Source organism: Trifolium pratense, linkage group LG4, assembly GCF_020283565.1.
Source record: "Trifolium pratense cultivar HEN17-A07 linkage group LG4, ARS_RC_1.1, whole genome shotgun sequence".
Lineage (NCBI taxonomy): Eukaryota > Viridiplantae > Streptophyta > Magnoliopsida > Fabales > Fabaceae > Trifolium > Trifolium pratense.
This window is the reverse complement of record NC_060062.1, coordinates 25,178,298-25,205,452: the sequence shown is the minus strand read 5'-3', so window position 1 is coordinate 25,205,452 and position 27,155 is coordinate 25,178,298. Positions and strand designations below refer to the sequence as shown.

The window sequence follows — 27,155 nt, the reverse complement described above, 5'->3', positions numbered from 1 at the left end:
CATTGCAGAAGATACCTCTAATTTTGCTTCCATTATAGATGGCCGAGCCGAGGGTCTAGCAAATATTAAGATCAAATCAGAACCTGCATATGATCAATTCAATATAACTGAATATTATTACTATATAATACAAAGGGAACACTCAAAAATCTGTAAGAGATTGACAAATATCTGTTAGTTAATATTACTTGCTGTTGATAACTGTTGAATAAGTTTGATTACGAAATTTTGAATTTGAAAATGCAATGTACCCAAAACTTGTAGATAAGAAACTTGTCTAAAAGTTGGTCTGCTTAGTTCTTTTCTGTAACCCCTGGATATTTTTTGACTCAATAATGGATATTCTATTTGTGTTCAGTTCCTACATAATTCAGGAGACTTATTTGACCTTTAAATGTCTTTGAACAGATAAATAAATATCATACAAAAAGTAAACTTGGCATTCAAATAAAAAAAAATAGAAAAAGTAAACTACAAACATTTCAAATCCTAATCATATGATTAAAAATTAATAAACATTTTATACATAAATATGAAACCATATAATAAATACTATAAATACTCAAACCCACACACATGCAAACTCATGGGCTCCTATTCAATGATCATCTCTAGTACCATAGTCAAAATAAGATATAGTCAACATAAGATTACATATATATAATTACACATTTACACCTTGTCTCCAGGGGATGAACTCATCAGTAAAATTGTTGTTCTAGCCAGTGATGAAAAGATAAACTGGACACTAATATTTGTAAAATTAACAAGTTATAACTTAACTACAATCATGTCAAACACCTATCTATCTCACTAATAACATTGATATGAGTTCTTGGTAAAAACAGGCGCAGCAAGGGAATTGAAGAGGATGACATGCGCTTAGGTTTGACTCTATCAATAGCTGTCCTGATTACAGATGAAGCAGGTACATTATACCACTGAAGAAACCAAGAAAGAAGAATGGAGCGTTTATCCTGTGATTCCCCATCAGGCCATTTTCCCAATTTCAAATATATATGAAAATCATCCTTCAATTCCTGAGAACTGTTTAGAAGTTCTTCCACCTGCTTTCTAAGAGAACCAACAAACGTTGATTGTACGATTCCTCCTTTTGAAGTAGATAGTTTTGCCGTCATCAATGCCTCAATATAAGTAAGCGCAAGCTGCAAGAATATACAACTAGCGTTAAGCCAGAACCATTGCAATACACTCTGACTGAATTGCTGAACATGTTCACTAGACTTCAGACATTTCAAACAGTCCTAATTATATATTTTTAACTTTAATGCTCAAAAGAGTGAATGTGTAAGATTGATTTGAAGAATATATCACACAAGATCTACAAAATGTTGGGTAGCTCAACTAGTTTGAGCTAAGGGTCAAAGGAGTTATGGTGTAAAAGGACCGGGGTTCAACTCCTGGCGAAAGAGAAAAATGCTAATATTAACAACTAATTACTGATTTTTGCCGTTTCAAAACAAAAACAAAAAACATCTACGAAGTGTGCATGTTCACCCTCTTACCATAACTGATGTTTAATTGATATCTATATTACAGTACCCCATGGGAGTGTTTGCCACAAAAGAAACTATGATCAAATATGACTGATGGCTTGGCTCTCTAGTTACAGCCTAAACCATCACTTAAGTCTAACCATAGAAGCTTATTCAACAAATCATAAAAGCTCAGTATGACCAAATCAGAGGTGAACACTAAAGGTAAATAAACAGAAGAACTGGAAAGGAAAAAAGAACAGTTTAGAGACAGATTATTACTCAGAAGGAAAGAGCAATTATAAAGATGAAATGTGAAGATCACCTTAAAACCAGATATAGAGAGTGAGTCACCAGAAACAACGGCACCAGTAGTAATTTGATTGACCATGGATTCAACTGTTGTGTACAAAGATAAATATACCTGCATAATAAACCCGTCAATAGATGTACTTTGAGAATTCGCCAAATTTAACATGTAACAGCTTATTGTCTAATAGCCACAACAAGCACAAACCAATATATGTAGAAGTTAAAATTCATTGACACCTAGCAACATTGACATACACCTTTAATAACTTTGTGTAGAAGAAAATTTAACAAATCCAACCATTGAGTCATGCATGGATGTATGCGTGTGTGTACGTGTGTACTACACAAGTGATAACATCCATGCATGACATCCATACATGACTCAATGGGTGGATTTGTAGAGTGAGAGACCCAGAAATGGAGTGATAACATCAAGTGAGAAAAACATAGTCATGCATAACCACTCACCTCTCACATGAAAAGTTTACATTGTATGTATGTTGATGTTATAAGTTTTAGACAGAATAAGAAATATGATTATAGTGATACAAGATTCATAATCCAAAATAAATAAATAAACCAATCAAAAACCAAATCATACTAATATTTAATATGGAAATTAATCCTAGGAGATAAATTGAGATACTAGAAAATAATATCAAAGATATATATTCATAGATATTTCATACAGTAGGATCTATGTAAAGTTGATAATTATGAGTGTTGCGGCGAATTTGATTGGGAAGTTCAATGGCAAAAAGGAGATTCATTAGCTCGTTATTTAGTTCGAATTGGTGAAATGATGGAATCCATAAAAATTATTCAACAGGCTTCTTGTCTCATATATATAAGCAACAATTTACTTTTTAGACCAGATACATCAGTCAGTTATTCAATGAATCAGAAAAAATAATTTTTACTTATATTTGAGACCGGAGGGAGTATATTCTAACAGTGTAGAAATGTATATCATGTTCATAAAAATTCCACGAGGCAAAATATATTTTATACTGTATTCATAATTCAGTACATAAGATTACCATCGAAAATATGACTAAAATAGTAGAAAACAATAAACTACTTGATTTTTTTAAGTTGTGTGTAAGAAATTTAATTGAAATTTGGCATGCATGATCAACATGAGAATATTCATATCCGGCGGTTGTAATGATCAACAATGCTTTTGTGCAAAATCTTACATCCGTGTCAACAAATCCTAAATCATAAGACATATACATTCATACTACGGTTTTCCATGTGAATCACAGAAAAAATTTAATGCCTGTGATTCCAGTTGTAACATTTGAAGTTTTAAATTTGGGTCATTATTATTGTTGAGATAGATGTAATAAATATTATTATTGATTGAGATAGTATCTCCCTTATTTATTTTTATGTAAATATTCTTTATTTCCTTGTGTAAGTCTCTTATGTAAATAGGCAAAATTGAATCCCTATTATCATGGGATTTGCTATGTACATATTGTCATTATAAATACAAAATGCTGAGAGCTAATCCCTAAAGCAATTCAGCCAAAAACATTATTTTCAACTATTATTATATATATTGATATATTGATACATTGAATATATTGAATTTAGAGAATAGAAATTAGTCTTCTAATTCTAATTACATTACCTGTAAAAGAGCTGGTCTATCCTTGCTCACACACTCAAATAATACTTGCAAGCAAAATTCCTTGAAATCAACATCAGATCTGCAAGCACGTTTCATTAGTTTATTTAGATACTTCACCTTCTGTACAATAAAGGAGAGTAGCATATGCAATAAGCCTGTAATTAGTATGGCGTCTTTGTTTATCATCTATGATCTTTCACATCAGTCAAGGGAATAACAGAACATTTTAGTAACTTAAAAGAAACAAGTTTTGAAGGAAAGTGGTCAATCAGGCATGTCTAGCTAATTGTATGATGCACAAGATAGATGAACTTCTAACCAGCAAAGTTACGCTCTCTATCCTTTCAGCATGTTCAGAAGGTTTCAAGTTTAAAGAATATATGACTGTAGGGATAAAACCAAATTCTAGTCTTTTTTTACTGCTTTAGCTGATTTTAAGATTGTTAAGAAAGAGTAGTTATTATAATATGTAACTAGAGTTTAGTCTTGAATTAGATACTATGGATGTGTAGTCGGGGTGATTCCACCCTTACATTTCTCATTTATTTTCTTTAGTCCAGACTCCTGAGGGCTCCAATTATCCCTATGATGAGTGTGCTTCGATTTGTTTGCTTGACAATAATTTCATTATTATTTATTTAAGGGAGTCTCTGACCAGTTATTATGTATTACAAAAATTAAGAAACATTTTCACAAACCAGAAAAATGCTTAATAACTAAAAAAAAATGACAATCATACACCTTAATTTTTTTCTTAAGGACTAAATTGGGTCTTGCAATTTTTCTTAGGGACTAGAATGGGTCTTCACTCTAGAGTTAAATACTGCAGATATAATCAAGCAGCACATGGATGCCAAAACATGGGATACAAAAATTATCTAGAAATATGAACTTACCTATTATACCACGCGGGATCACAGCAAAATTGTGCAAAAGCAATCAAACTAGGATCAGATGAGAAGGTACCGACCAACTGATCAACAGTGATAGAACCAGATCCGCTATGTACCTCCGTGATTGTATCAGATGCTTTTAAACTTGTAAGGCCAAACACCTAGATCAAGCAAAAGAATAAAGTTGGAGTATAATAGTGTAAACTCATATACCAATATCAAATACTATGCAATTCCAACCTTGTGCATTGCCCGTGATAGCAGTGACTGGCACCCAATGGGATCATCAACATATGAACAAGCTCCGACTTTTCTTTTGATAAAAAGAATACCAGAATTAAATGGATTATTCTTGTCGCCAAAATTCCACCAAGGCTTATCTGTTATTAAGTGAATAAATTAGAGTTCTCATTTGAAAAGTATATAATACTTCCAAAATCTTAAATCGCTAAATGATCACATAAACAGAATAATAGTTTGTGCTTACCTTCAGGGGTAAAGTCTATTACCTGAGGCCAGTAGCGAGGCCCACAAACACGTATAGTTTTCAACTGTAACCATCAATGCCAAACAAATTAGATCTACAAGCGATTTTCTTTAACCCAGCAATCAAAGCAATGTCATACAGAAGAAGCGTAACCATCAATGCCAAGACAAATTGAAGTGCCATTCAGACTTACAATGGCTCGTTCTGGCATAAGGCAAGGAGTGACCTCACAAAAGCTTGACTCGGCATAATGCTCAGTTTCTTTGACTGTGACCTCGATGGGAGCATAAACAGGAAGACCTGTATCAACATCAACGGTCTGAATCCATCGCGCCTCTGTTGCAAGGACATAAAGATGGCGAAATGCCTGCAAAAGAACATATTTCATAGAACATGATTTTAAAGAGTAAACCAAAGAACATCCAAGATTTGTAACAAGGGACAGTAATTCAGCAATTGTATATACCTGAAGGTGGCATCTGTTATCATTTGGACCCATGGGCAAACGTGGATATAGAGTAATGAGCAAAGCAGCAATGGAACTGCTGTTTGTTGAAAATGTTCTCATTCCACCACCGAGAAATAAGAAACCAGTAGCTAAGCTCACCTAAAGCAGCATATTTGTCCAACAAAAAAGTTAGCATGGAGACTGGAGAAAACTAACTAACAGGCATGTTTTTATCTACGGATATGCATAACTTGGTCTGAACATAAATCATGTCAGATGTACAAAAGTAAGCTACTCATTCTACACAAGTATATCTCTATAAATTTGAAGAAAGGTTGTTTTACTAAATGAAGGAAGTATATGAACTTCAAACTGATTCTCTGATATAGCCATAATAGGGATAGTGCATATCTTCAAAAAATCCCTTCGTCATTTTCTATTTCTATGCATGCATGAGACGTCACATTTGCACAGATGATACGAAAGCAGATTTTTTGTACAAGAATTCAAGTTCCAAAGCCCACTTCCTACATATAGCTAGATGTTATATTTTAAATTATAATGGCAAAATTGATATAAAAAAAATTGTAGAACTTACTGCCATCTGAATACCATAACTTGACTGCCCATCTGCACAATTTCTGCTCCTTAGGAATCTTAACAGCCGAAAGGTCTGTAAATGTCCAGAGCCTGCCATTACCTATCAATGTGATGCATACGTTTAATCATTGAATTTTATCCAGGTTCTTAATCCTTAATTAGTTGACAATAAAAGGAAAGGGGAAGCAGATACCACAGATAGGGAAAGAACAATAAGGTGAAGGCATGTTTCCAATGTGCCTCTGTCAATGTAACGAGACAGTCCCTTAGGAAAAAACTTTCCACTTGTAGGGGAAACAGGCTTGATCTGCGAGACTTAAAAAAATTAGAACAAACCAATTAATATCCATTCAAGAGTTAGGTAGCATAATTCTATAGACCAACCTCATTAAGAAAGTACATAGCAAATTCATAAAGTAATTCCTGTGCATTTCCATTTCTTGTGCCAGCAAATACCAGTCCTGACATGGTAAAAAGTAACAAGATTAATGATAAAGATATAATATTATCACAACCAGTGAGTTGGCACTATCAAGGAAATTAATAATAAATCTGTGTTGATAAAATATCAACAGGGACAATAGTCGCAATGAGGATTTAAACAAATGCTTTCAGTTGGATGATTACCTTTGAAATAGAAAGAATTTAGGTATTTATCATAAAAGTAAAGAAAAGACCAATGAGCATTTACCAAGAGATAAACAAGCTCCAGCCACAATATTAACATAGGCCTGCATGAAGGCCTCGGCATCCATATCATCAATATCATTGCCATCACCACCAAGGCCTTCCACGCCACATCTGACAATTTCAGGAATTTGGGACCAAACCCAATCTTTTGAGGGATGAACACTACAAAAGAACGCATAGGTATAGATCAAAATAATAGCGGAGATCCACAAAAAATTTAGCATTAACATAAAGAGACCAGAACAAACCTGCTCCACATTATTAAATTTCGAGCAATGACACGAAGCATGATGAAGTCGGGACGTACATATTGCAAATCAAAGCGTGTATTGGGAATTGAGAGCCTAGACGCAACAGCCTCAGACTCTGTCTGTAACAAGAATACACTTATCAGTTATCACTTATCCGGACTCCATAGAAAGCAAAGGATGCCATATCCATGACTGAACTCGGAGTTGCATATTTATATATCAATTATAAGGGTTATCGAAGCTAAAAATATGTAGGTAGTGATAATACTGAACCAGTTCAAAACAATCTCTAAAGATAGAAACTAAAATTGCAGTAGATAAAAGACTTCTTGTTGAAATATTTATCACTTATTGTAGAGTGAGTTCATAGTAAGTACTTTCAAAAACATTAAAGCGAGGGCAATTGTCGCTCCAGGCGCTGTGACATCTATATTTATTGTTGTCCCATCCATCATCTACAAAAAAATAAAAATGTACGAATTAGTCATGCAAGAGCAATCCCACCCACAATATTTCTCATGCAACTTTAATTACTTTAATTTATTCTGGGGAAAAAAAGGAGAAATTAATTCACTGAACCTGGGAAGAACCACGATTTTCATCCATTGAGAATGTCGAAAAATGTGATCTCTCCTGATGCAGAAGTACTTAAATGTTATATAAAAGACATTATAAAGTAGTCTAAATTGCCATGCAACAGAGGATCAAAATGGAAATTTCTCACAGGAATTTGAATCTAGACATATATACTATTATAAAAATGAAAGGATAAGGTTCTCAACATGGGAGGGGAAAAACGATGGTCCATAACATACATTATGAACTTTGCCACCAATGTAGAGAAACAGTCTATTCACAAATGAGTCTTTGAAGCCAAGTGCATCTTCTCCCCGCCCTTCACGAAAAATATCTCTATTAAATAAAGAACCAAAAAATTGCAATCCAAAAACTGCTATTTATTTGTACATCCATACCCAGTGCAACAAGACCCAGTGCAAATCCTGCAGAAACAGCATGACCCTCTCGCTCAAGAACATTATCACCTCCGCTTCGGCGTCCAATTTCACCCTAGAAAAGTTACGTATAGAAGTAACAAAAGACAAATGATTTTCTGAAGCTTTTACCCACTGGGTGGGGTCGGCTATGTAATAAACAATGCCATAATGTATTACTATACCAGAAGATATTCAAAAGAAATTAAATAAGAAACATAAGTGACAATTTAAAGCAGATACTGAAACTCCACAAGCTCTGCCTCGGCCAGAGAAGACAAAGTACAATTACTCAGATCTCAGAATGAAAATGAACCATACATACAAAAACTGAATCAGGAAAGAAACTTATACACTTCAGTTGTGGCAGGTATATAAAAATGACCATGGAATCTGTACATACTATATATAAGACACAGTGCAAGCAAACCACAACTTTGATAACCAATTTGTAAACATAAGTTCACTAATGATAACGAAATACAAACATATCAAAGCTATACATTAATTGTGTTTAGTACAAGGGGAAAGAGGCAGCGAGAATAAAAATCATAACGGTTGGCAAAACGATCGAATCAAATCACAGACTACGGCATTAATGAACTGGATGGCATTAATGAATTTGTTCGAAAGCATATTTAACAAGTGCTTATTATGACTTGAATAATTTAGAATCAATGGCTTGTATTTCACAATGAGGTTGTGCAAATTTATATACAAGAGAGAATCTCTCAAGAAAGGAAAAACAGAAAATTAAGAAAACTATATCAGCGATAAAACAATAGAGAATAATCAATGATTATCATATAATTAAGAAAACTATATCCATTCATCATGTTACATAAAAATCAATCTGGTGAAAATATCAGCTAACAAATTATTTGAGCTCACTGAAGAGGTTTTATTGCTACCAAAAAGGATTTTCTCTTTCATAAAGTGGCAATCAACTTCTATGTGTTTAGTCCTCTCATGAAAAATGAATTTGAAGAAAGAGACATTGCTGACTGATTATCACACATAAGTTCCACAGCACCTAGTTCACAAAATTTCAACTTTTGTACCAAGTGTTTCAACCATAAAAGTTCACAGGTGGTGTGGGCATAGCACGATACGCTGCCTCCATACTTGACCCTACAACAACAGTTTGCGTTTACCTTTTCCATGAAATTATGTTTCCTCCAATTAAAACACAATAACCTGAAGAAGACCTTCCATCGTTCACATAGGGAACTACTCAAACGGCTAAAATTGAGAAACCTCCAGGATACAAAACTTATATTTTGACAGTCAACTTGCACTTCAAATTGCAACAAATCTAGTCTTCTATGAACACACTAAACACATTGAGATAGATTGTCACTTTGTGAGGGAGAAAGTGATTTCAAGAGAAATAACAACTGATTTTGTCAGTTTTGATGATCAGGTGGGCCATATTTGTAACAACTTGATTCATATGATATATATGCTCCAGTTAAAGGGGGGTCTTCGAAAACATATTAACATGTGCCTATTATGTAAATAAAAGCTAGCTAGGAATTAAGGATTTGAATGATCTTTGTAATTATTACTGATTCTATTTTGTGACTATAAATAAGAACCAAGTGTGGTCATACAACACAACATTCACATATTGCATTTTTACATAATAGAATATCTCAGACAGAAGTTCAAGTATTGAATGAATAGCAGAAAAAGAAAAGAAATATGCTTACCAATAAGACTTGCATTGTTTGTGGATGAGCTGAACCTTCATAAAGAATCCCCACTGACATTAAAGCTGCTGACTGGAAGAAATTATAATAAAAATTAAACTCGAAAATAATCATAGGGTGGTGAAAGTAATACTACTGCACACAAATGGCAATGATAGAAATGTTTACCGGACATGTTAAAGGAAAAGACAGTCAATTTGGAATTTCATATATTCGTTTGAACCTTTTTCTTAACTGAAGATTCACTACATATTACAGATTATATAGGAAACTTATCCTAAATTTAGCTGGGGCTTAACATGTAGGTAAGCAAAACGACAAAAGCAACTAATACAAGTTGCTATTATTAATAGCAGCACTCCCAACTAAAATACCCACACAACAAATCAAATGCCATTAATAGAATCGGTAGAAGGAGAAAACTGAAAATGTAATCCGAGCTTCTGATTTACTTACAGTGATGTAAAATACATGGCTGAATACACTGATTAGGAAACTAATATAGTATATTCTAGAATATCCTGAAGTTAGTTAACCAGAACAAGTTATGCTGAGGTACCGCAGTGCTAGCTGTAACAACTAACACTAGCTTTTTAATTCTTACACGGATGAAAATTGTAAGACAAGTTACACATCAATTGATAGACATAATCCATACTCCTAAAGCTATTAATATAAGAATCAACTTCTTCAACATATAAAGTATGGTATTCTGAAGCCACAACTTTGGGAACTTAAAACTCTTTCTGAAGTTAGATTTGAAAACACCAGTTTCTCTCCTACACCCAACCATAAAAGTGAGGCACCACCCGACCCCTGCCAAAAATATCAACTGGGGGTGTGGTGAAAGAAGCCATTCTGAGTGAGCATATATACAATATGAAAGTTACCTGGAGCAAGGTTGGAACCTCTAACTCTGGATAGGAAGATGGATGTCGTACAGGAACATGAACATAAAACATCTGCCACAAGGTACTACAATCAGTTCTCCTAAAATAAAGTTTGATAAATTAAACATACTATAAGAAACATAAGAAGAGGAGGAGGTGAGTATTAATGGGTATGACCAAACAAAAATGTGCAATAAAAAAGCCAGATTTCATTCACTAGCAGAAACAAATAAAGCGCAGTCTTCTATAAATTTGCAGATTAATGTACATATGCACACGTGTAAAACAAAACTTTGTCTGTGCATATTCTTTTTTCCCCCTTCTATAAGATAATAATAAACTCATTCTCAAAGAGTAGATGATTACAAAAACACAGGACAGTGATATTTCGTAATAAAAGAGTTGTAGGGAGGAGATGGGGGCATATAACTCAACCAGAAACAGTTTCCTAGAATTTATAGAAAACAAGCCAAGCACAATTTACACCCCTCATTCCTGAAAGCCAATCCCACAAACAGGAATCATATCACTAAATTGAGCTTATTTTTTTGGTAAGTTAAATTGAACTTATTTGAGCAAAACTTACTAATTAGATGTTCAATAAATTAGCTTTGAACATGGATATACAATTGAGAAAGCTTCCTGTTTTATTTTACCATACTTTGACAAGAATTAGTTTTTTCTAATCGACTCCACTTTGAGATACCTCTGCTTCAGTTCCATTAGTTTGAATTTTGTGTTTTGCAATAAAATGATAAGTGATTTTCATTCACATTAAAAAACAATGAAATCGTGAATATTATAGAGCAAAACTATGAAAATAATTTTCTATTTCACTCAAGCTATAATCTCCTATCTTAGTGCCAAGAAGTGCAACAATTTCATCATAAAAAATTAAGCCTTGTACCTTTGACATTGCCGGTTGCATAGTGCCTCTATAAGAAGATGCTAGGCCAAGCATTAATCCTACAGAAGTACTTTCATGCTCCTAAAAATATGCAGCGACAATAACATGATGTTATACAATAGAAAAACTGAAAGACAACAATAAAAAGTAAAAGATGGAAGATTTTTCCCAAAGTTCATTGACTAAATGAATGATTCAGCATCAACTGTCTCAATGGTTAAAATGAGGCCCTTAAAATCAAACAGTGTTGATTCTGCTACTCAGTAATTCAAGTTGCCTTAGGTTTCAGTTCATTCTGACTCTTGTCATTCTCACAAAAAGATATCAGTTGCAAAAAGAACTCTAAAATTCTAAAATGAATAAGTGGTCTATTTTCCTTCAGCTGATATAATTGTCAAGTTTCCCTTTACCTCCTAAATTTTGTTTAACTGGTTTAACTAATTCTAGAGAGAAGACACAAATGTCCTCCTAATTTTAACTTGAAAGGTCTGAATAATTTCAACTTTATTGATGGACGAGTTACAAACTAACGACCTTAATCATAGACGATTAAACCTGAATCCTAATACCAACCTAAAAGTGCTGAATAGTTTGAAATTTATTGATTGATGAATTATAAATTATTCTCTAAAATATTAAACTTGAACCTAATAAATGATAATGAAGAAAAAAGAATAAGATGCATCTTAATAATTACACACACTATAACAATGATATATGTACAGAAAAAGAAATAATCAAATCTTAAAATAGTGTTTTTTTTTTACCAAATCTTAAAATAGTGCTATTTGTAACATTGCCATAACTTTTGACCCATAACTAGAAGGAATTCAGCTGGAAAGGTGACAATTAAGAAGGCCAAATAAATTTTCAAGTTCCAATAAAGAACAGAATTGAATTAAAGCAGCAGCGACTAATTCGTGCCATGAAAGATATCATTTCAATAGAAATTTAAAACCAATTATTTCACCTATGCTCACAAAAATCATCATCATTAGAATACGTATTAAGAGTGCTAAAAAATTATATGACAAAGACCATTGAGCACCAGATAAACCTGAGAAATGTACTGGTAAATGTCTGAAATAGTTAATACACGCAGAAATCCATGCAGTCCTAGAGCAAGGATTAGCCCAGCATGAACAGAATTTGGTTCCTCAGGTTTATTATATATTATCCATGTTCTTGACATTTTTCCCTGCAAAGAGGTTATATGCATTTTTTAGAAATAAGCTATTCAGTATTCAACACAAGAAAAAAGCATCCGAGATGTACTGTACACAAGCTATGGAAACAAATACTCAAGTCTCAAACCCAGAGCTTTGTATCACAAACAATGTCTTCAGACTGGAATATTGCTTGAAAACAGTAAGAAACCTCTTAAGTTTTTGTTGCATCTCTGACCAATTCTAACCTACAACAGTCTTCAAGAGTTATTAATGCCACTTTAACTTTAGGGTCTGTTTGGTTCGAGGTAAATAGAGGGGAGGGGAGGGGAGGGGAGGGGATATTTTTAATTATTTGTGTTTGGTTCAATTTTTAAGAGGGAAGGGGAGGGGAGCGGATGTGAGCAAAATCCCTCCAAATCCAACTTTTTACTTCCCCCCAATTTGGGGGGATTTGGAGGGGAGGGGAGGGAAGCTCGTTAAAATTTTATTAAATTGTCATAATTATCCTCAATTATTTTTATTAATTCCAACATTATCCTTATTATTCTTGATTTATTTTACACTAGTTTTCTTCTCGGTGTCACTGCTACTCATCTCGGCGTCTCTGCTACTCAGTTTGCTTTCAAGTTTTCTTCTTTATGTTTCATAATTTTTAATTCCCTGCATCACTTGTTTTTATATATATTGTATACATTCATATTTTTATTTGTTTATTTCCATTGGTTCATCACATTCTTGTTTTATTTTTTTTGTATATGACTCCTTTTTTTTCCTGTATAAAAAATGTTCTTTGAGTTAGATGGATCATTAAGAAGAAAATACTACCGGTAGATGGTTTGATTTGCACCAATGAATTGTAGTTTAACTCTTTTTTTTTTTTACATGGTAGTTCAACTCTTTTTTTTTTTACATGGTAGTTCAACTCATGTGTGCTATTGTTTATTGTTATGTTCAGATGTCACATAAAATTTCAAGAATAAAAAGGTAAATTAATTTTAAAATCACTCCCTTCCCTTCGCGAACCAAACATATATTTAACTAAAATTCTTCCTTCCCCTCCCCTCTCCCTCTTTTGAACCAAACACATATTTAATTGAAATATTTCCCTCCCCTCCCCTCCCCCTCCCCTCCCCCTCCCCTTCATTAAAATCCCTCCCCTCCCCTCCCCTCCGTTGAACCAAACAGACCCTAGTCATGTTACATGTAAGTTTAATTAGCTACACAGATTCTTTTTATAAGTAATGACACGTAGTTAACTCAAACCAAAAGTGGTTCACTCAGTTGAATAATGCTTAATTGAAATTACCAGTTGACTAAAATGAAAAGGGGGTATTTGGGAGTGATTAACATGAAGCATAATTTATAGTCAGCAACAGTATCTGGTGATTGTATGCCAATCATGTTACTGTTCTTTTTTTAATATTAGTTTTTGCATTCATTTGACCACATAAGGTTTTGTTTACTTTTAAAATTATACTAGCACTGTGTGTGTGCGCACGCGCGCGTGTGTGTCTGAGGGTGGGAGGGTGGATATGTGAATATCCATGTAAACATCAATGGAACATATTCAGATTTAACTGTATCAAAACCATTTAAAGTGATAATTGCTTTAATGAAGTGGCCGACTAAAATAATATCCTGGCAAAAAAATACTAAACTGTTAAAAATACATAGCCTCAAGAATTGATATTAAACCTGAAAGGGGGCTAATCTAAGCCCAGCAGCAACAGCATTATGAAACTCAGGCCAAGACCTGAGTTCTTGTATGTTCCTGATGTTGGGATCGAGGTTAACCTGAGTAAACAAATGATTCAAGTCAAAACAATACAAAAACTACTAAATAATTTCAAAAGCCAAAACAAGTATTACAGGTATAGTAAATCACAAGATCTCAACTTACGGTTGCATTCTGTTGGGCCGGCAACCGACCTGCCAGTACAAGCTTCGGCACACTAAAAGCCTAAATGTTTTCAAAAATATTCTATCAAAAACAGTATATTTCGATAAAAACAAATGTAAAAATTCTCATAATGAAAACAAAATAGGACCAAAAAAGTTAAGAATAAGAGCACCTCAGTTAAGAGTGTATGTATGGTTGCGAGGGTAAATGCCCCACGTCCGAGAGGAAGTGAAGTGGTTCTTTGGGCAAGGTGCCACAATTGAGTCTTCATAAATAGTAAAAAGAAAGTGTCAAAGGCTCAGAGTCATTCAAAATAACAATATACCCAGTCAGCAAGAGTAAAAAACATATCATAGATTCACAGAAACAGAAACTAATGCACAGGACAGAAGTAAGAACTGGTTACAGGTAAAAATAACCATAATTTACTTTTCATATATATACCTATGAAACCATGATCGTTTAACCAAAATAAGTCTATCTTCATTCTTCACCAATAAAAACCTTCAATGTTAATACCATTTGAAGTACATTATTTCATTTACCTTAATAACATCAAACAAAACCTAATGATTTGTCAGCCCTTGAAGAACCATAACTTAACATCAATTTGATGATAATAACAAAATTAAATCTGGGCTCAGAAGAAATTCAACTTTACGACAAAAATAATTAAGAAAGTGAGGGAATAAAAAAATTGAATAATCCAATTACATGTTGGGATATTTGGGATAGTACAGAACTGCAGATTGAATTTCTATGCCATGTGTCACGGTCTGATATTTGGGATAATTACACTGGGAATAGAAGAATTTTGACTAACAGAAGAGTGCTGGCTTGCTAAAAATATTATCATCAAGTAAACAGGTTGATTGGATAATTACATTTCAAACAAAGCAGTAGACAACATCAAATATCATAGAAAGGCATACCTGCTGGAGGTCCTGATCAGAGGCACTGTGGTTCACAGATGTTTGAATTGCCACAGGTCTAGAAGAGCACAAAAGGCGTCTAACCTAGTAAAGATAGCAAGAGCAATGACTTAGTAACTTTTGCAAATGAATAAATAGATTTTTTTTTTTAAAAATTGTTTAATTCTGAAAAACATTTTTGACAATTTCTTTAAATCAAGAACTTCAATAAAATTGTGGCAAATAAAAAGATAAAACCCTCTGGGCTCATTAGTAGAAAATAGGAATGACAATAAAGCATCAACCAAAAAAAAAAAAGAAATGACAATAAAGCAGCAGTGCCTCTTTGCCTAAATGATTGCTAAAAACTGGTGCAAACTCTGCACCCATTTCTACAATTTATAGACAAACCATGCTAGGATGTGAAAATATGTCAAGTAAAAATAATCAAATCATTTTCCGAAATTCTTATGTGATCAAAACTGACCTCATTCAACCTCAGATCACGACCATAACGCAACTGTGTGCTAGAGTTAAAAATATGCTCCATACCATCTAACATAGACCCGTCAACTGAATCTGTGTCCTCAAGCTTAGTTCCTTCCAATCCAATTGTATCAGAAATAGTAGAAGATATTGTCACTGGATGCAGATTGAGCATATAAGGTGTGGACATAGAGATTACATTCACATTGGTTGGTGTTTCAATTTCCTTATACTTGTATTCACGTGCCAAAGTTGACATCGCCAAATCTTGCCGACCAAGAAGGACATAAGCAGCAGCTGGCCAGTCATTGGGAGAAGAATCTCGACATTTATCTAATGCCTAAAAGCATAACAGCTATAAGGTTTAAAAGTATGGAAAGTACTAATAATATCTTGTCAAGGATAATATTTAAAGAGCAGAAGTCCTAAGGTAGCAATGCAATTACACACAGAAAATAGAAGGGAGACATGGAAAAGAATCAAAGAAACACCGGGCAATGCCTGATTAGTGAGAGTAATCATGATCAACATTAGAATCATGTAAGCAGAAGTAAAACAATAGGCAATTTAAAACAGAACAAAAAAACAAGCTACTACAATAAATACTCTACATAAAGATTTGGGAAATCATTTAAATTAATTGCCAAAAAGTTCACAAGGACTTCACACCACTTCAGTCAATCTTACATGGCGAAGTGGAAGAGATAAACCGGAAGGCAGGGAGTCGAGTTGTTGAAGTCCAAACCTTTCACCAACCATTGCTAAAACAGTAAGCTCCTCCTTTGAAGAATATGATCCCGTGGCAATGTTACAGTAAACACCAGAAGAAAGCTTCTTTCCTAGCAAATTAGCACCAGAGAGTATACTGTAAAAGCAAACTATTTTTCGCGCCAAACTAACCACACGGCACCCATCTTTGCGGACTAAACACGGAAGATCACTAATATTAGCATAACTACACCCATGTTGCAAGCAGTTCTCAAGCCATCTGAATAAACTTGGAGGAATTTTAGGGGAAATGGTTGTTCCAGACTTCAGAAACTTTTTACAGGAGAGGGGGAAATCACGGATATAATGGTCCAAATAGTTGTCCTCGCCCAGAAAGTTGGCAATGTTGCATAAGATAATTGCTAGATGCTCTAAGTCCCTAATCAAGGCAAAATATATTTTAACAGAAAAATAAAATGGAAAATGAATTACAAAGGAAAATACAGCCTAACGATCACGATGAAATGCATAAAGCAGAATAAAATTAGTGAATAACCAAAAGAAAGGAAACAAAATAGTGGTCCATAATCACGCACAAAGCACAATTTTTTTGGCCGGGAAGCATAGTAAAGCAAGTCTAATCCCATTACTTCCCAGCTAAACCAAAAGATTTTGAAAAACATAATGAAGTAAAATATGACAGATGAAAGTCTTAGCAATAAATTTTGCAATATAAAACAGGTCTAAGACAGACAATGAACTGATGAATTATCTTTAATTTTAGCAGTTTCAACTTTTATTAGCAATGGCGCTGTTATTACACTGAAGGGAGCAGCTATGATGTGAGGGGGCCTATGGTCCCCCCAAATATTTTTAATATTCTTAATAAATTTATATTTAAATTAAAACTGTGAAATTCTTGATCTTTGTCCCCCATTAATGGTGTTAAATCCCTTTAGCTGACCCAGGACATAGAGCTTAAATAACAAGAAATCCGTGGAGTTAAGGAGAATACAGCTTACAAACAAAAGACCGAAGTCAATCATGTGTCAAATAAACCTGAAAACTAAATAGGTGCCCTTTAGCACTTTTCACATATATTAAGTTCATTTTGTAGTGAAATTAATGTGTATAACTAGTCTATGACTATTAATAAGTTACCCTTTGTGTATCGATGCATTTAATGTTAACTTTTCATATTCCAATACAAATTTGTGGTATTAATAAGGGATATATTTGGAAAATATTAACAAATATATAAATATATAAATATATCTAGAAATTTGCAAAGGGGCTTATATTTAGGAACAAACAAATGTTCCAAAGGGGGTCTTATAATTATGGAAAGAGGGAGTATAAAAGGGATATTGTTTTAGACCATGTAAATTCATATGAAAATATTACTGACAGAAAAATTTTGGTACATCATCGAGAAATGAAATAAAAGCAATTGACATAAAAACACTGAACTAATAACCAAAAAGTAATATAGATAATGGCTAGGTTCACCAAAGCCAATCAACCATCTGCTTCCTAAACAAAAAGGACAATATCACTAGACTAAATGTCTAACTAGATGGATATAAAAAATGAGATGAAGAAGCTTTAGCAAGGTTGCTATAGACAAATGAAAAGCAACCAAAAAATATAAAAATAAATAAATGAGAGAAGGTAAAGACATACCTTTTGCGGAGATTATCCAGTTTCAAGCTCTCATAGAGTGCATGAAGAGATTCCAGACATTCTATTAACAGTTCGGTATAAAATGGCTCTTCAGAACTTTTTGTACCATCTATAGATAACGTAGAGGAACTAGATTCCACCTGATCAAGTGGCACAGCAGAAGATTTTCCAAACAAGGAGTTTACTTTGCAGAAATTATTGTGAAATTGGCTACTGAGAAGGAAGTTCCAAGCGCAATGTGGCACCAAACCAGAATGCTTTTGAGATATAATGTTAGATTTTCTGCACATTTTCATAATTACACGACAAAAAGAATCCCATTCTGAATCGACACCGGATTCAGCTTCTGAGAGATCAGTGGAATAATCATCTTTCCAGATAAGACCGAGAAAATGTCTGTAGAAACTAGAACCAAGCCCCTCGGCAAGTGCTGTGATGCAATCATTAGCTAATGATGATGAAGGACTTTGTCGTAATGCACATCTAAACATCTGGTACAAAAAAAAAAATGCAGAAATATCAAGAGTTACAGTTTTAAAGAAACGAGGACCATTTTGGGTTTGCCAATAACCTTCTATGTGTCAATTTCAAAGTGAAAATGAAAAAGAAATAATCCCTGAATACCTGCTTATTATTTACAATCACATTGACACGCCCTTCAACAGCATCAGCAAGGCCAGTAATCTTTAAGGCATTGGAAAGAGAAGATGTTTCTGGAAGCTCCAAATCATGCAAAATCTTGACTTTATTTAAGCAAGAAGGTAGCACATATCGACATAGACATTGCTTCCCAGACTGCGATATTAGCAAGACATATTACAAAATGATATGTCCAGTCAAGCTTTAGTATGATGCCAGATGATTGAAATGAATTACGTGTAATCATACACAAAAAAGAAAGGGAGAATGAAATTTTCAGAAAATATGTCTAGGCAATAAAGATTGGTTAATAGAGGGTTTACGGGAGCATATAAGAAAAATTTCAGAAGACTAGAACAAATGTAGCATTTAGTACTTATCGAGGAGAAAGCCTCTCTACAAAATTAATTATATACAGATTAATAAACCTGGAAGTAAAATATCACCAAGGAAAGGGGCAACCAAAAACTTAATCAGCAAGAAAGGCTTAAATCCTTAGTATAGAGCTTTATCAATTCTCCTAAACAAAATTCTAGTTGGTTTTAATCCATGAAACATAGGAAATTTGTTTTTGGTCCTTGTTTTGGTTTCATTCCGTATAATATTTGTCCACGTTGGAAGTAGTCTTATTCTAGAGAATAAATCAATTTGGTCCATATATTGCAAAGAATAATTCAAAAGACAGATCTTATTATAGAAACTAAAACCAGAACAATGAGGACCAAATACAACCTTTACTGTGTTTCAGAGATTTGAACCACAAAAATTACAATGACTAAAGTACAAAAATGGTGTATATTACAAGGATAAAGGATTAAAAAGTTATTTGAGCCATTAAGAAATTAAAAAAAGGGCAACCTAATGCAATAGAGCTCTTGCCATAGCAAGATCAAGGGAAGGGTTGGATCCGTTGTGGACAGTCTTACCTTGCATTTGCAAGAGACTGATTCCACAACTCTAACCCATGAGCTCCGGTCACAGAGCAGCAACTCCAACTGTTACGCCAGAGTCCCCTTCATCCATTAAGAAATACTTTTTGAAAAGAAAAAAAATTATCAATTTTAGTTATTTAGAAGATGAGCAGACAATTGAAAGAAAATGTTGTAAAAAAACACAAATGAATTAAATTAAGATAATAAGAGAGCTGGAGAATCGGGAAACCCCCTAAGTCCCAACAGCAACAACAAAAAATTATACAAGTAATCATTTCATAAGAGCTACTGAATCCACTCTATTTGTGCAACAGAGAAAAGTTTGAAAAAATTCTTGAGCATTAACCCACAAGGAAGATCAGAAAAGAATCCTATCCCAGATACAATTTACTGGCAAAGAAATGTAGGCACGTGATAATACATACATGAGAAAAATGACAGGACACTATATGCCCAACTATGTTAAAAGCTTACATAGAGAAGCAGAGCATTTTCTGGAGTCAAAACCATTATGTCTGAATATGGAAGTAGTCCAACTTTGACCCTGGAAGCCACATTTGAAGAAAATTATGTCCAGAATTACAAAAGCAATATAGAAAAAATGGAAAAATCGTATACTTACCTTGGACGAGTCACCGTCACAGGTGAAGCTGCAACTGCAGCTATGATCCAGCTCATATCGGGTTTAACATCAAACACAATCTCATTATTTATTTCAACAGTTTGAAGCCTAACAGACAACAACTTTCTTTGTTCTTGGTGAAAAAAGCACACAATAGGAGCTGCATCATCATCAGTGGCCATAAAGACCTAGTAACCATATGAAGGGAAAAATAAATAAATTATGCAGAAATAGTAAACAACTAAAGAATGTAATAAGGAATTAAGAATGGAATCCATCTATTAATTAAAGGTCTTAGGCTTTCACTGTTCTGAACTAAAAATCCAAAATTCCAGTTGAATAAAAACAATCAGGCATTTTAGACAATGTTTTTATACAAAGCATCTTGTCTGTTTGGATTTGTTTATTTTGTTCCCAAAATAGCTTGTAATCAAAATATTTTTGAAAAAAAAAATTACAGGTGGTAAAAAAAAGTAAAACCCCCTTAACAATTAGGTAAATCCACACATGCCCTAGAAAAGCTAACTCAAGTAAGCGTGCAAATTACAGAACAATGTAGGAGCTTACAAAAAACATGCAAAATAAAAATATGGTTTTAAAAATGTGAAATACAAAGTAACATGAACTCAAGAGAGAAAAGGGGGATAAATGGCGAAGTGAGAAAAAATAAAAGGGGGAGGACTGTCATAATTTGTGGATATAATAAAAGGTAGGGAAGCAGAATAAGGTCACATCTAACCATCTACTATAACAGGAATAAAAAATATTTAAAACAAATATATTACATGTACCGCATAGACATAAATGTAATAAAATTATACACTAACACAATTTTAATTATTAAGTCATATCTGCTACGCTAGAAATACAACACAGGTGTTGGCCATATAGCAGTAAGCATCCACATTTGAGATTATCAATTACTTAAAAGAACAAAGGAATCGAGCATGTCATTAAATGATGAATTGCATTTCCCTTTTAAAACAAAAACAAAAGTATTCCTAATTAAATACACGTGCCAAACAATAGCCAAGAGTGAGATAGTTGTAGGAAGCTTATTCAACCTTACAAGCAGCTGTTTGAGCACCTTTTCCTTGCCATATTCTACGAAAGGACAAGTGTTTTTGCAATAGACCCATAGGATCTACATTTAATAAACCAGAGGCTGCCTCATCAAAGTTAGAATTGATGATTTCTGCAACCCACAAAGAATGCTGCATCTTTCCTGAACTCAAACCACCATTACAAAAATTACCAAGACAGTAAATCATTTAAAAGACCAGGAACTAAGTGTAAGAATTTTAATGACAGAAACCTTTATTATAAGATGCCATAAGCGGGACCTGATCACTTGTCCAAATTGTCTTTTCATCATATTCCTTCATAATGTTCAATTTCCCTCTTTCTTCAATAAAAGTTGGCTACAGTTACATAAAAAAAACAAAAGTATGAAGTTAAAAACCAAAACGGGGTAATACCAGAATAAGAATCTATCACATATATGTCACAACTTCACAAGACATATCCAAGAAGAACTAAATCTCAGTGACAATCCATAGACTGCTGTAACATACTTGCTGTTCATCCAGCGGATCCATCAAGATCAGATGAGAGGATACTAAACTTCCGTCCCCCTTTTGGATATGATTAGATGCACTAAGCAACATATCACGGACACTAAGCAAAGGGCTTGTAGATGAATATGGAACACGTGATGGCGTGCATGCTTCAACTTCCTGCTGGAGCAATAAACCAAATGGAAGAGGCCATATAGATGTGATTGTACGAGGAAGTTGAACTGAAACTATTTCACCTATTAAACCAAAGAAAATTTGAGTTGATAAAACATTAAAATATGAAGAAATTCAAATTGATACGTAAAGACTTAAAAATAACATGAAATTAAATATGGTAACTGAGCATGAGACTTCCCACATTACTGTTGACCCATATTGAACCATCCAATACGAAACATAACCCCGGATGACCTCCATAGATTAGCTCCCTGGCGCAGCCTACTATGACTAGTGGGAGCAATGGCTCCCCCAGATACTTTGCGATATATTACGTTTTGCACAAAATAATATAAATGTTTTAAGTGGTGCAGTGCTGAGTGTTAGTTTTGCAAATTATACGTTGCATTAACACAGCAAAAAATTTGCTAAAAATGCTAAAAAAAACAACGAAATGAGTCTTCCATGACTCAAACACAGTAATCATTGTTTACAAAAACATATTTTGCCACTCCACCACATTGTCAAAATCAAAATAGTGACATAAAATAGAAAAAAACGAATGCACAGTTGGGCTCCATTATGCAAAACACATAGACACGTTTAGATGCCTTTTTGTTTTCCTCTTTCTCAACAAGAATAAATTAAATCCATTCCCATATCATAAGATACTTTTTTTTTTCCATCAGATGATAGTTGAACTTCATTTAGTATACTCACCAGATGTATTATAGATCGCCAGACGATCAATTTGTAATATACATAGAAGGGCTTCAGTAGTATGCCCCAGATGACACCAGCACACCTACCAATTCCCAAAAAATAGTTAAAGCAAAATGGTTCAGTAAATGAAACGAAAAGCGGCACCAATTTCTACAAGAGAAAAAAAAAATTAAGATTAGACTTTTAGTCCTCTGCTGCTGCACTTACTAGTTGCACGAACAATGTAGCAACCATTGGGTGACTCGATACTTTTAACCTCCTCAAAAACCCATAACAAGTCATGTAAGACTTTTTTAATGGAGAGAATTTTATAACGAAAAAACAAACAAAATAAAACAACATAAATAATCTCCTTAAATACAGAACCAAAAGGAAATAGAACTAGGCCAACAACATCTCAACACCCAGATGCATACCAATCAAGTCGGTCTGTTTAAGTAAAAAATAAAAGATAGACTACAGACCCAAAAAAAGTCTTTTAGGCCTATTCAAGTCGGTATGTTTAAAATATGAATAATATTTTTGCATTGCTAATATTATAGTAGATTTTGAACTTTGTATTAACATATAAATTTGCCAACATTATCACGAATTAGAGCATACTACCTACATTAATTTGCTTTCATATATAAAGTCATATTCTCTAAAATCTCCTATTAAATATCAAAATGGAGCATAATCTTGTTGGTCTATGAGCTCATTAGTTTATTTAAAGATATGTCAGATTATTTTTTAAAAGACGCTAATGTGAAATAGACATTTAAATAGAGGCTAACAGGTCATACCGGACTTTTAAAAAGGTCGGTCTCAGATGTAAAAACAAGTCTATGAAAGATAACAGGCCAGGCATAGGCCTTAAATTTTTTGAATGCTTGAACTTTGAAGGTTTGTAAGTTCAATTTATTTCTTTTTTATACACTTCATGCAGAATCAAAGCATGAAGCATCTCCTTACACCTAAAGTAACCATCCTCTTATCTATCATAAACAAATTCATTTTTTAACTAAAAATGGCACATAAAACTCTAATCCTAGTATTGCAGACTATAACTTGAACTTCCAGCTATTACTTATTACCTAAGTGAAAAATATTCAAACATTCATGTTCTAAAACACAGTTTCCTAAACTGCTTCTATGCTCACTATATCTTATCCATTATTATGTATAGGAATTCAAGTTGTACATGTGAATAGTTTGACACTTTTATCTCGTTCGCAGATCCTCTATGCGAGTGAACAGTTAAGAAGATTTAAGTAAATACCAATACCAATACTAATATACTAATACTAATAATTAATAAAAGCAAGTACGATGAAACAGGAAATCAGCACTAAACCTAAACCTAACCTAAATTTACTACATCCTTCAAACCAAATGTGTGGCGGTAAGTTTTAACAGATCAGAAATAATCAGAGAATTTCCTACCAACTTTGTCTTCCAGCTTAAAGTCAAATTTGCAAATAAAATTTCTCAAACTTCTATAATGCTAAACAAAATTCAGCTTCGCAAAGAAAATTCAGCAATTTTCTAAGCATGAAAAATCAAATTACATACCTTAAGAATAGATGATTGCAAAGTAAATCTCTTAAATACTCTTGCACCAATCGACCATATAATCCTGTGACAAATGAGTACACAAAAACAACGAGTTCATAAAATGCATAGTAGATAAACGAGTTCACAACGGCATTTGAAAATTAAACTTCAGATTTAACTTTTTGTAACGATTTCTACTTTTACGAAACTAACTAAAGTAGATAAATGTTAAGGTTGTGAAAATAGATTTACTCTACTTCGAGGGTAGAGAAGCCTCCTAAGAAGAAGATAAGAAGAAAGACTAATTTTTCATATTTTTCATAAGGATTGAATAAACCAATACAAGTTTATATAGGGATTTCCATAACAAAATGCTAACAAACTTATTCTAGAATGTTGATGAGTCATCACTTCCTTTCACTTTTGGGCTTAACATGATTTGGGCCTCTAGGATCATAACATTACCCACCCCTTCAAAATCAACCTTGTCCTCAAGGTTGTGAAAATTGCTCACAACACAAATTTTACCCGGATCCCATTGCTTGAACTTGAACGACCAAATCATTGTAGTGTTGTACACATCCCCAAATGCTGACCGGGATCCCATTGTTTGAAATGGGAACAAGAAATTAGAAACTGATCACAATTGGTCCAAATGGATGTCTTCCACACCTCAGTTAAGAATTTGATGTTTATGAAAATATCATTGAGATCACCATCTTTTCTAACTTGGTCCACATGAGCAAACACAACATAAAAAGAAGACCAAAGAACTTGTCCAATCTTCAAAGAATGAGTGGCATGTATCCTCGTAAACAGAAGAACGCATAATAGCAATAAGGTTCGCCTGGATAATTAATATCAGGACCAATAATAAAGGAAACACCACAAAGATTATTCCAAGCATAAACATTTTCAAATTGATCTTGTGCAAGCTGAGTTTTAGCTTTAATTTGCCACCATGTGCCCTTACCAGCTATGCAGTAGTCATGACACCGAGTGAAGAAAATTTGAGAATTCAACCTATCAACTTAAAGTGGATCCATAATTTGAACATGGTAAAATTCAAGAGCATCACTATATGATGACAGAAGCATCTTCTTATGCCTAATTCTTTCCACCATTTCAAATTCAGCAACCTTAATGCCATAAATGATTTCCTCATTGTAAAACATATTTGTGAACAAACATGGAATCACTACAACATTGATCATATCATTACCAACCCCTCTAAAAGTGATCTTGTCCTCAAGATCAAAGGCTATATTGACATCCAGTTTTGATGATATTCCAATGTTGGGCCAAGTTGCCTTCTCACACTCAACTTGATAAACAGTAGCATCATATTTTATATGTAGATATTGACTTTTAATTTTGATCAAGGATAGAACAACTGTGATAATGAACAAAGGACTAAAATTTATAACTGTGTGAATATTGTTACCGATAGAGAGCATGTAGAGGTTGGGTAAAAAGACTAGAACATTAGTTCCATTGGAAGCTAGAAATGCTACATGTTTCACATTGGTGCCAGGGATACAAGTAGGGATGATTGGAGAGTGCTTAAGCACTAATGAGACAACACTAATAGTGGGGTCTGGATGAAGTTGGCCAAGTAAGCCAAAATTCGAAGTTCCAAATGAATTAGAAGTAGCTCCGTTCAATATACCAACTATTTCAAATCCCACTAAAAGAGAATTAGGAAAAATGCAATATTTTGAGACATCACTAAAAGCATAAGTTTTGCATAAATCCAATGACAATGATGTGTAGACTTCCCAACCATAAGTGCTGGTAAAAAATCCTTGAATGAAGGTCAACCAAGTGACAACACTTTGTTCAGGCATTTTAGCAAACACCTTTTGTGCAGAGTATACAGCAACATTTGCATAGAAATTTATCAAATAAATCAAACATTGTGAGTCACAGCTCACTTTTCCATTCATTTCTATAGCAGGCCAAAATTCCAAACACAATTTATAGAGGTATATGCATATTCTTGAAGCAATACTAAATGTATAGAAATTAAAATGACGATCAAAACTGAAGCAAATAAGGAACCTGACTAGGAACTTTGACATAACGAATAGAGGTAAAACCAGAAAACAGGGTCCAAATTGCCTCTAGGATCATAACAATAAACGAGATTTTTCAATTTTCAGTAAAAAAATGAAGAAATGAATTACCGATTTCCACGAATGAAAAGCTCGTGATCACCGCGATTATTCAATGCAGAAGCAACTTCATTGCAATTATCTTCAGCATCTCTATCTCGAGCAATTTCTGGATCGAAAAGGAAGTATTCATAGTTTTCGGTTACAGTTTCAGTGGATTTACCGTCGAGAGCTTCTGCAATGAGTCCAAAGGGTTTGAACTCGCCGAGGAGTGTTAAACGACGCACGCCTATGGACATTGCTGAAGCTTCTGGAAAATTTGATTTCGTTTCAGTTTTGTGGTGATGAGAGAAATGAAAATGGAGTGTGTTTTGGAAACCGAGGCTTCGAATCCCGCTCTTTGTTTTTTTTTTTGTTTGAGTTTGAGTTTGCCACCAAACTGATGGGTTGGTTTAAACCCTAGTTATTTCATTTCATGTGCTCTTCGTTCTATAGAATAAATTTTTTTTTTCACAACTAGTTGAATCTGATTCGGCGTCAGTTCTGACATCAAATAATTTCAGTCTCTTTCCGATTGTAGTTGCGGGAATCGAATTGTGGTCCTCCCTACTAAATTTAGTGTCAATAACCACCAAACCAACTAACGATTGGTGGAGCCAATGAAGTTAAGAAGAATGATAGA

General features: G+C 33.8%; 1 protein-coding gene across 2 annotated transcripts; it reads right to left on the bottom strand.

Annotated features, from left to right (window-relative positions):
• Positions 1 to 577: 577 nt before the first annotated feature.
• Positions 578 to 26,938, bottom strand: LOC123924126 (anaphase-promoting complex subunit 1). 2 transcript variants are annotated; one of them, XM_045976900.1, is made up of 37 exons: positions 26,546 to 26,938; positions 24,378 to 24,441; positions 22,821 to 22,905; positions 21,942 to 22,180; positions 21,683 to 21,788; positions 21,432 to 21,592; positions 20,368 to 20,555; positions 20,220 to 20,289; positions 18,799 to 18,969; positions 18,175 to 18,665; positions 16,471 to 16,930; positions 15,785 to 16,123; positions 15,319 to 15,402; positions 14,559 to 14,651; positions 14,387 to 14,446; positions 14,182 to 14,280; positions 12,375 to 12,515; positions 11,318 to 11,398; positions 10,411 to 10,482; positions 9,521 to 9,592; positions 7,791 to 7,884; positions 7,632 to 7,711; positions 7,396 to 7,449; positions 7,194 to 7,271; positions 6,814 to 6,935; positions 6,567 to 6,727; positions 6,260 to 6,336; positions 6,069 to 6,182; positions 5,874 to 5,975; positions 5,294 to 5,434; positions 5,021 to 5,194; positions 4,828 to 4,891; positions 4,581 to 4,720; positions 4,344 to 4,501; positions 3,448 to 3,526; positions 1,822 to 1,920; positions 578 to 1,166 (listed from the first exon to the last, which is right to left on the bottom strand). In XM_045976900.1, exons 1-37 carry the CDS (start codon positions 26,770 to 26,772, stop codon positions 789 to 791), a joined length of 5,418 nt encoding a protein of 1,805 aa, XP_045832856.1. In that variant the 5' UTR covers positions 26,773 to 26,938; the 3' UTR covers positions 578 to 788. The 2 variants fall into 2 exon arrangements, with proteins under 2 accessions (XP_045832856.1, XP_045832857.1); XM_045976901.1 differs by lacking the exons at positions 578 to 1,166; positions 1,822 to 1,920; positions 3,448 to 3,526 and having other exon boundaries at positions 4,350 to 4,501; positions 4,850 to 4,891; positions 26,546 to 26,925.
• Between the last annotated feature and the right edge of the window lie 217 nt (positions 26,939 to 27,155).